The following is an 11,247-nucleotide window of genomic DNA, read 5'->3' as shown; positions in this document are numbered from 1 at the left end:
TCCTGCTTTAACAGAGTTGATGAAACAAAGTGCACATACCTACACCTCTGCTCACTAGGAGCTGCACTCCAGCTACACAGATATTACAAAAGGCTGCTTAGAATAAAAGAAGGATCAAAATAACTGCATTTTTTGAAAATATACCTCCGTATTTGATTAGTGAAAATCTATTACAGAACCTTACATCACAAGGTGGCTTCAACACTCTACTTGAGTAGTGAGATCAGCAATAAACTGCATTCACCTCTGGAGGCCCTGGAGTAAGGAGAAAACCTCAGGAACGTTGTGGCAGTAGGTATAACATGGAGGTTCAAGCAGATACAAACACTTTCATTGCACAGTGTTTTCAGTTCTATCATAACATTAGGTGAACTCACAGAAGCTCACAAAACACCACCATATGCAGTGCTCAATACAGCAGTAAATTAAAATTGGCATTATCAGTTTAACCTGCTATGTGCCAAACTTTCACAATTTGAGGTTCAGGTCAGCTGCATAACCCACACAGTGAGTCCTGTTGTGGGACCAGGGCCAACATTTGGAGATGGTATCCTCTCTGACCACTCAGGTGTGATACCTGGTCACACTGATATCAGGCACATCACATTGCAGGGGGCTAAACCAATTTATTATCTACCACACATGCTCATATTTCTTATTTACTACCTTCTGTCACCCACCAATTCCAGTAAACATTAGTGGAATTATCCTTACCCACAGTGATACTTATCAAAGACCTACTCAATACAGGGGACAGAATCCAGAGTAAAAATCAACATTGTGATATTTTCTCTTAGTGTTACTTATAATTGATAAAATTGATTCTACTTGCCCCAGGTGAACATGCCTCAAATCCAAACTCCCAAGTCCCCTGAATAAAAGCAATTTTGAGACCAAATATATCAGCTTTAAAGCCAATGTGTATATCAAGATTAGTTTTCCCCATTCTACAAAATGCTACAGGTTACATAGCTACAAAGGTCCTCTAGGCTTCAAAATAAATAAAACACATATTTCACTGCCTGCTAATCATATAATCACAAAAACTATTGTTGAGACCATCCTCTGAACATTTTATAATCCCCTGGAGCCTAAAATGATGCTGCTGCCCTTATCTTCTGACTAAACCAGAAATGTATCATTTATACTCTCCTTCCTACAGTACCACAGGGTTTTATTCAAATGCAAACCCTAATTTATTCTGCTACAGTCAAACCTCACACAGCCTGGTGACAATTTAATAAAGACAAAGAAGGTCGAAACAAAATGGTGTTTCCACTTCAATGTTAACAGAGCAGAGCAGTGCTTCTCTATTTTCAGTGTTTTTCATTCTGGAAGTTAAATACAGTATCTTATTATTCAAGATCCTACAATCTGACCTTAGAACAAAATTTGCATGTATTTAAGGTGGAAAAAAGCATCCCCTCAGTCAAATTTAAGTCTCACTTCTGCCATGAATCCAAAGGCATTCAGGTAGCTGCTAAAACAAAAGAAAAAAGAACTGTTTTTTGAACCATATCAGACAGCCAACCACATCACCCCTGGCCTCTGTAACTTTTGTGCTCTGTGCTCTCCCCTTCCATATAGCTGCTCTTACATCTGGCTCAATCTACCATACTAGGACAGAAGAAGTAACACCTCTGACTCTAGAAGGCTCAGGCACCAAAGGAGTTTGTCCTATTTGCAACTATGAGCATGAGCTAGTTCTGTAAATTACACACTCTCAAAAAATAAACCCATCCGAGCAAATCAGATTAAAGCAATCATTCCTAAATCTGAGTTTTGTTCCTGTTAAACACCACAAACCAGATAAATTAAAACTGCAGTTAACGGTTTGCTTGGCAGGGCTATGATGCATAAATAAAAAATGCTTCGTTGCACTCAAATAAAAGGTATCTACACAACGGCCAACGCAACAGCAAATCTGGTTTTGCTTCACACAAATATTAACACTAGTCTCTGCAGTGAGCTTACAAAATATAAGGTGCTGAGTACTTTGAATCACAAGCTAACAGTTTGCCCTGATCTAGCAGAAATATCCATTTTAGTAACAACTCCTTCATTTAATACTTTCATGATGTTACCTGTGGCTTACCCTCTTCAAATATAATTGTGCTGTGGTAAATAAAACCAAGGTTTTTAACCAATAAAGCTATTGGCAAAATTATTGTGCTTCAAGTTTGAGAATGGTTACCATTTCAATTTTGAAAGAAAATATAGAGTCCTGAATTCTCTCCCCTTCTCACCTAAATGAAACAAATACCCTTTTCCTTGCACCTGCAGCACAGGAGTGTGCAGTTCTTTATATATTTGAACTCTGTTTGCTCTTATTCCTTAGAGGGAGGGCAAACCGCATGGTGTTCACAGCACTCTTGACCATGACCGATACAAGAACAAGGCAAGCAAAACCTTCACACACAGACCATACTTATCTCAGTTCTGTAGATACACCAGCCAATAATTACTTCAGTGGAATTACATTTCCAATTACATACTAGTTCAGAATTTAAAATTACTTCTATAAAGTTAAAGCCATGGAATCAAAGATAAATTTAGAAGAAAAAGGATGCTTTATACATATTTTGATTTTCATTATCCAAAAATATTACTTCATCTTCCTTTTTTTTCTCCTCGGGCAAACAGCATTAAATTTTGAAATATTTTACTTCACGGAATTTCAAAAGAAAAGTTAATATGCTCCCAATAGACAAAAGAGATAAAAGAAATTATAGATTTAAGTATTAAAATTTCTAAAACACACATGGTCTGTTCTTTTATCATCTATCAAAATGCATAAGCAAGTCTAACAAAGGAATAAGACTTGACTACAAGCAAGACAGGTGTAACTCTGAAACAGAAAAATTCTGAAATTCTTACAGTTGCTTTCTACTGGTTTGTCCTACATACAGTTTTTCCTCTCTTGGTAACTTCCTTTTTTGGGATATATGTCTTTCTTTTTTTTAAACTATACTATAAATTCAGAAGTACTGAAAGATGTTATGCTGAGAGTGCCACAGCACTAACATCTCTGTTTAGTTACAGGTGACAAAATTAGGATGCAACTACTGCTGAAAGAAGATAAAGGAGCAATTCTACCTTGCTGTGGTATTACTGCTGCCAAGCTACTCTTCTCTGAAGTTATACATGTTTTTGAACTCAATTTCTGACATCATACGTGGGTCAGGGCATTGCAAAAGGAAACACAGAATAGTCAGTATTAAAGACTCAAAACTCTTAATAGAGGGACAGTTTGAAAAAGGTATTTGACTGCATTAAAAAAAAAACCAACCACCCTGTCTGTACCTCTGTGACACTCAGAAGAAATTCTAGCCACTCCACTACATGCAAAGCTGCAAGGGATCCAGTCTCCATAAACTTGGTGCAACTTTTAAACCAAGTTGTTTAGTGTAATTTGAGATGCTTCAGGGCACATTTATGGCAGCTATGACACGTTTTTTTTTCAGAGAGATCAGTGTCCTTTGGATAAGCAGGTGAAAAGGCCAAGCAAAATACTCTAGGGAACCTCAGAATTAGACATCTATATCAAGTGAATCAAGTCCAAATAAAAGAAAAGTTTCCAATTATATACTTTCCAAAATAAAAGTTTGCAATAAAAGAAAAAGATTCATGAAGAATTTGCAGGATGCTTATTTGGATCTTGGACAAAGGGTTCAAGGCATGGTTTGTTGTTTGTTTTCTTCTTTAACTTCAACTGAGAAATGCTGATGTAGGACGAAAAAAGAGTTTTAAGACTGTGTACAGAAAGAGAAATTATGTTTTTATCCAAAGGGGGCAAATCTACACAAACAGACTGAAAATGAATGAGTCGGATCCCAAGCTGAGCAAGAAGGCATCAAGACAATCTCAGTTACTTCTGCTTCTGTGGCTGGGCAACTGGTTTCTCAGAAATTTTAGTACGAGGACAAAGATGAGAACAACAGATAATACAAGACGGGCTAAGATACTGGCAGAAATTTAAGCCAGGCAACACTGGAGAAATTAAAACAGAGACACTGGTTAAGTGAGAAAAGGAAAGGTGAAGGCAAAGGATAAACACATTCAAGCAACTAGACCACAGACCATCAGCAGTACACACAGCCCAAACAGGAGAAGAAAGGAGGAAAGAGGTAAGAAGGCACTATGGTAATACCACTGTGAAGGCATAATGTAAAATCTTTGAAGCCTCTGTAAGTTTGCACTTGTACATAGATACTCATAAGGTCACTTCTCTTGATGCACAAATACACTTAGACTTGCAAAACCTTCTGTCACATACTTGCTCAAGAGAAGTCCATAACATAAGGAAAAGTGCAAAAAACCCCACAAAGAACCCAAGTGAGAGGAAAGTGATTATTTACAAGGGGGAAATATTGTTGTAAACATCATATTAAAAGAAGAAATAAACATAACAGAAAGATTAGACTCTCTCTTGACATTCCGATCGGGCACATTCATTAGATAATGAACAGGTTACTGAAAGAAAAGGATTTATTCCTCCTGCCACATAAAGCAAGTCTTAGCTGAACTTTAGAAAATTTATCACCTGGAAAAATCTTTGGTGCTTGGCATAATCCAGCAAAAAGACACTTCCCATAGAGGTAAGGATATCACCTAAGTAGAATTTGAGTTACAGCAACCTGTCCTTCTCATAAGAGCCTCAGCTAACCACAGCCTGTGTAAAATAACCTAATGGTGCACAAAAGACTGACACATGCATTGCAGCAACATAAGTTATGAGATTCTTAAATCTTACAATAACTTCTAAAATTATTTTTGCAATTGTTTATTGGCACAATAAACAATTGTTCAGCAAATATATTTGCAAAGCAGCTTTTAAAAGGGCAACAAGGAGTTCAGGCTCTTCTCTATATTTATCATTTTGTTTGTTTTTAATTACTTCCTTACAGTAGAAAGCCACAGGAAGACTGGATGAACTTTCTGAAAGTGTTCCATCAGAGGAATAAACGCAGATGAGATTTTGTACCATATATTATGGGCAATATTCTTAGACTAGTTAGGCAGCAAAACTGATTTCCTCCTCTAAGGCCTATAACTGAAATGAGTAAGAAACTAACAGAAGTCAGAAGCAAAACCAGAAAAAACTAAGCTTCAAATGAGACAAAAGAAATTCTCTTCGGGATCAAGGAAACCGAAGTGGTGGCAGTAGAACCCAGAGCTATAATCCACTCACATAAAAACAGTGAAAATCAGACAGAAGATGAAAATCCTAGAGTTCAAGAGGCCATAGAGAAGAGTAGCATAGCAAGGGCAACACATTGTTTAATCACTGTGAAATTCCAGATGACAGCACTCAAGGTCGGAGAGGGAAGGAGGCATCAGTGCCTGAAAAAGAAAATGTGAAGAGCACAGCCAAAAAGAAAAAATAATCAGACTCTCTTAGTAGCAAGCAGCAATGAAAGCTTAAGTGAAAAAGGAAAACCAAACCCAAGATATTCCAGGGTTAGCTGGAACAAAATTGCAATTTGATTATAAATGGTGTGTTTTAATTATTAATATTATTCAATAAAGTCTATTGCAGCATATAATTCTGATTATCCTGGTAATTTCTACTGTGACATCTGCCATGATGTTTTATCAGCTAAGACCAAAATAAATGCAAGGGCTACAGAACACTTCACCTCAAAATATACGAACCCTTCTCCAGAAAGAACACTGAACCAGATACTGCTGTCCGGTTAGCAATAAAGGACAGCTCTGCATACCCCACAAAATAAGTTTTGTCTTAGGAACACATATTCAACCTCTCACAGAGTAGTACAGACAGTCTTCCTGGAGAACAAACTCCAATTAAGAGCTTTGAAAAACTCAAATATAAAGACAAGCACTGAGTGTAATGCAACAACACAGAGTGCTGAATGAACTAATTACAACAATATGGCTGTCTCAGATTTAATTGCCAGTCTAACAAGAGTAGGGTCAACTCTTATAAGGATTCTGGTCACGAAAACACAAAATTTATGATTTCCCTTCCAGAAGAAAATAAAGTGTCTCCCTGAAAGCATCACTTGAAAATTTCTGAAGTGTGATGGAAGACCATTAGTACAATAAACTAATTTATAATATTTTCTCCAATATAAAACTGTGGATATCTTCAAGGTCTCTGGAGTTGAATAACTGTCCAGTGTAACATTCTAGCAGCTCTGAATACATGCAAGAGTAAGATGAACGTGATACTACATAAAAAAGATTAAATAGCCATAAGCCATTCTTAACTCAGAAGATGTTTACTCTTAACAACACTAACAGCACAATTGTTTTACACTACAGGTAGTCAGCCACTGCCTTGCCAGCCAGTACACTTTCTCCTCTTTCAACAAACTGTGACCTTTCTGGTCTTTTGGAAAACAGTGCTGTCACTACACAGCTATACTTCCCTAAAGTTGCACACCAACAGTTTTCAACCCCCTTGGATTCATAGCAGGGTGTTTGTGCAGTGGCAGCGGTTATGATTGATGATATGCAAAGACCTAATCTGTTGCAAAGAGGATGTAACACAAACCACAAAGGAACTACACACTTCAGCCTGTATTTGGTACCACATACTGGAGATCCTGAACATTTTCAGCCAATCTTTTTATTCTGGCAGATTTTGCAACTTTCCTTTGCAGAAATATTCTGCCCTTGAAAGATAACATATCTAGCAACAGCCTACAACAAAGTATCTACAAATCTCTGGTTGCACACTACAACTATCTTCCCCTGCCATCATTACACATCTAAGCACAAAATTATTAAAGCTTTCCTGAATCTGCTCACATCACTATTTATTCCACATGCTGTGAGACTGAATGATTCACAGCATTTTCAAATGTGTAATGCTGAAATGCGTAGGATTATTATTACTTGAATTCAATGCTATTATTAGATACCTCTGGAAAAGATATGCTTGTTTACACCACTTTCAGTTGGTCTTGTTAAAATATATAACATGGTTAAAATGTGTGGTTTGGGTTTTATGAAGGTGGAGAGAGCAGTAGCATGATAGGGCTTTTTTATTTAGTTGCTTATGTGATATTAAAAACAGATGAATTCAGGGGAAAAAAAGAAAAAGCAGATTTCTCAATACTGTTATTCAATGCATATTCCGTAATTGTATTTCTAAGTACTTTAACCGGACCACAGTCATTTAGTATATTAACACAGTCTGTATGCCTATGTACTTGCATCTGGGCATTTTACTATCTTAATTTTCCCCTAAGAATCAGGTAAAACTCTAGCCTCTATGGGACATCAGAAAAGATTCTCAGAATGTACAAATAGGGCCCTGTATGGTGATAAAGAGAGATAAGAGAGTCACACAGAAAGTTCTCTAAAGCATGTCATACAATTAAGCTTATTCTGACTGCATCTTGATCACAGTCATTGAACAAGACTCAAGAGGAATCTACTACACATGGCAGAGCACATCAAGACTCAACAGGTTGAGTCTGCTACACAGCCTAACAATTTTTATCTGATAGGGTAGTGGGCTTCAGCCATGACTTACTAAATGCTCTGAATAAAGGCAGAACCATGCCTTATTTTCTTAAAATAATTGCTAGCTAGGACTTACTATACCATTTTTATCTTGTGAGAAAGCACAATTAGTAAGCCTCTTGAGCCATGACTTCATATATTTGGAACAGACAATACAGTCATAGTAGGCTGACATAGTAGCTTAGGTCCTCTCTCAAACACACGAGCGAACGTTGACAATACAGTCATAGTAGGCTGACATATAAGCTTAGGTCCCCTCTCGAACACACGAGAGAACGTCCAGATCAACTTCTGCGAAAGACCACGTTCTTTCAGGTGCCAAATGGAAGCTTTAAAGTACTTCTAGTGATAAGAAGTTTAACTGTGTTGATTTCTGTTCATAAAGGATAAGGGATTCTTCATTTCCCCCCCATCATGTATTTATACACATGGATAAGTTTTGGCCTGAGCCTTCTCTTCTCAAGAAGTCCCAGCTCTTTTAGCCTCTCCTTGTACAACAGATGCTCCAGTTGCTCAGTCATCTTTGTGGTCTTTTGCTGTCCTCATTCTGTTATGTCTAGGCTTTTCTAGTAATAGACAGACCAGAAAAAGACATAATACTCCAGATGTGGCTTTACCAGAGTTGTCCTAAATCAAAAATTGCCAAGCCTTAAATCTTACTTTATCTGACATTGTTCATCCTCACTCATATTTCATTTGTTAGAAATAAAAACCAACACAACTTTACCATTTTTCTGCAGTTCAAGTGTTTAGAAAACTTTACCTTCTAAAAACATACAAATTTTATTCTAATCCTTTGAAACAAAACACAAACTAAGACAAACAAAACACACGAAGACACACAAAATACAAGGGTGGGCAAAAGAGCTAGCTATCTATGGATCCTCTAAGCATAAGGAGGATTTAATGATACCACTAAATAAGAAAAATCAAATTCACATTTCTCTAATCTGGCCAATTATACCAGTTATTGTTTAAAGAGAGCTAATAAAATAACAGACTGACATCTTTTACTGGAGCTTAACAAAGAATTCTTCCTAAAAGAGACAGAAAGAAACAACATAAAACATACACAAATAATACCATGAGTCTAAAAGTGGTCATGAGACTGCCTTAGTCTTAGCATTTTATTAGAAATACTGGCGGGTCGTGACTTTTGTCTTTTAGAACTTGCATTTTTCAAATTTGGAGTATCACAGAAGGCTGTAAACCTGTACTAAATATTACATATTCTTGATAGCTGTGTGTTCTTGGAGTTGAAGCTTCAGGAGAAAACAACCAACACAGCTATCTCAAAGCTCATAAAATTAGACAGACACACTGGAAAGCTTAACAAGATACAGAATGCAGAAAGAAAGGTCAGGATGTAATAACAGTATTTAACTTACATTTGAGTGTTTCTCCAGCATATGGGATATGTAGCTTAAACCGATCACAGCTGGGTCCAGGGGTCAAGGATGTACAGCTAAAAATGAAGGTAAGAGAAGAATGTGCTAAGCAGTTACAGATAACTGGAAACACCAACATTATTCTACAGTATACAAATGACAGATATTAAAGATGATGTGATTACTATAAATACTCATCCTTATGATTCCAGGAGAGAAGAAAAGGTGGGAAAGATGCATGAGGCATCTCTTTGCATCAACAGTTCTCACAATAGCATAAGAAATATTAGTGTCTGTGACAACTGCCTCCCTTCCCATTTGATACAGAAAACATACACTGAAAATGTTCTGGTTTGAAAGTGTTATTAGTATTTGATCTATTGATCAAAGCTATCAAATTCTCTATTTTGTATACAATTTTGCAGGTCACAACTCTCTATGTCACATTAAGATGGTTCCATGATCCATATCCCTGCCATCCATATAACTGGAATGAATCTTAACTTCAATACACCAACATTGATCCGTTTTTCACCTATTTTAACATTACATTTTTCCCTTATGGAAATATCTTACAGTGACCTTCAGGTGAGCAAGTTTCAGACTCAGGTATTTGAGGCTATAGCAACTGAGCACGTCCATTCATGATGTGTGACTCTTCTGCCTATCTGGAGCACCACAACAGCAGTTGGGCCTCACCATGGTAAGTGTGCACTTAATGAATAGAAAAATTACTGAAAAACTGTCTAGTGCCTAGGCCAGAGGCAGCTGCAAAAGGAGACACTGGGACACAAAGTGTTTCACTGGCAGGAATGGCCCCTGAAGCTCTCACCACTGTGGGCTGGTGGCATGTGAGAGGTCCCAGGAGCAAAAATACTGGAAGGCCTTAGCACTTCATTGCTTTAATGTTTCTAGGGATCCTGAAAACCCTGAAATCTTCTTGCCAGCCTAATAGCATTGAGAATTGCTTAGAGGCCCAGCACAGTTGTTGCAAGCCACTTAAAGCTCAAAGTCATACTGGCCAACTCTAGATAAAACAGTGAAAAGAAGGTAGAGAAAGGTAAAACAACTCACCTAAACTTCTATAATCAGATCACTGGTAGAGTTCTAATACTCTACCATATATAATATATTACCATATATTGTCTAACAGTGACATTATAATGAAACCAAAACAGCATTTACTGGGCCATAAACAGCCAAGAGCAAAAACATGGATGGGACAGAAAACAAAAAAACATTCTGATCCTATCTTATCAAAAAGAACATGGTAACTCCTGCGGCTCTGTCTGTCTTACTGCAGAAGAGGCATCAGGGCAAACGAGGCAATCAATTCTCGCTCACATACTCAAAATGCTTCAGAGAGCCACTGCTGGTTCTACAGTCTCTTCTTCCACTTACAAGTGCAGTAACTTCAGATTGCTTTGACTCAGTGAGCTCCATTTACTGTTTAGTCAAATTTGTACCCACACGTAGCTTCATCAAAAAGAAGCAATCACAGAACTACAGATCAATTAACTTAAATGAAGTTTCCACAAAAATATAGAGAACATAAGCAAACCGCTTCTGTGCACCTAGAATCTAAGACAGATGCAATTAAGAGCCAGATGCAGTTAACAGCCTACACTGATTCAACAAGAATACACCACATTTTTTCAGTATCGTTACAGAACTTACATAACTGTCCTTTCAAATAAAAGGGAAAAAACACGTCCTATCTTCACTTTAGGAAGATTTTTGCAATGTCTTGTGAGAGCACCATGCAAAACAATCTACAGAAACATAACTTAGATATAACTACTATCAGATACGTGGAGACGTGACTTGAAAGCAAGTTTTGATATAGATTAGTTCACATCTTGCTTCAGCCACAAAGAATGCACTGATGGTCTTCTTCCGCTGGAATACTACTTCATATTTCATGGAAAGACTGATGACAGAAAAGAAATGATGTTTATGAAAATTGCCGATGATGCAAATGTGAAAGGAAATGCAGCACAACTGAACAGGATCAGAGTTGGAAAATGTTTTGATTTCATGGTCTGTACTACTGCTTTTTAAATAGCATCTGTGTAGGACTTAGCAAGAACAACAAACATCACCAGCCACACTGGGAATAAAATCAGTTTGAGACTATGAGAGATTGGATCCCAAGTGCAACAGAAACAAGAGAATGCAATTTTTTTTCAAAGGCACAGCTTTTTAGTAGGTGAGAACAGCAAAATGGGAGTGCCCATTGTTAGGGTGCTTTAATGGCTGTGGATGGATTTAACAGCTATAGATATGAAACTATTATTTTCTACTTCCAAATCATTTCTAAGGCTTGCAACACACAAAAGGCCAATTCTAGGAAGCGTACCAA

General features: G+C 37.3%; 1 protein-coding gene across 1 annotated transcript in view; it reads right to left on the bottom strand.

Moving 5' to 3' along the window:
• Positions 1-11,247, bottom strand: part of BRE (brain and reproductive organ-expressed (TNFRSF1A modulator)) — a gene marked incomplete at its 3' end in the record, with an annotated part of 88,853 nt that overhangs the window by 60,525 nt on the left and 17,081 nt on the right. The window contains exon 2 of the mRNA XM_009078303.1: positions 8,886-8,962. Within this exon, the coding sequence (XP_009076551.1) occupies positions 8,886-8,962 (77 nt within the window). The remainder of the gene's footprint in view (positions 1-8,885; positions 8,963-11,247) is intronic.

Source organism: Acanthisitta chloris, unplaced genomic scaffold (genome assembly GCF_000695815.1).
Source record: "Acanthisitta chloris isolate BGI_N310 unplaced genomic scaffold, ASM69581v1 scaffold6367, whole genome shotgun sequence".
NCBI classification, from domain to species: Eukaryota; Metazoa; Chordata; class Aves; order Passeriformes; family Acanthisittidae; genus Acanthisitta; species Acanthisitta chloris.
The sequence above is the reverse complement of the archived record's forward strand: the minus strand, read 5'-3'. Positions and strand labels throughout refer to the sequence as shown.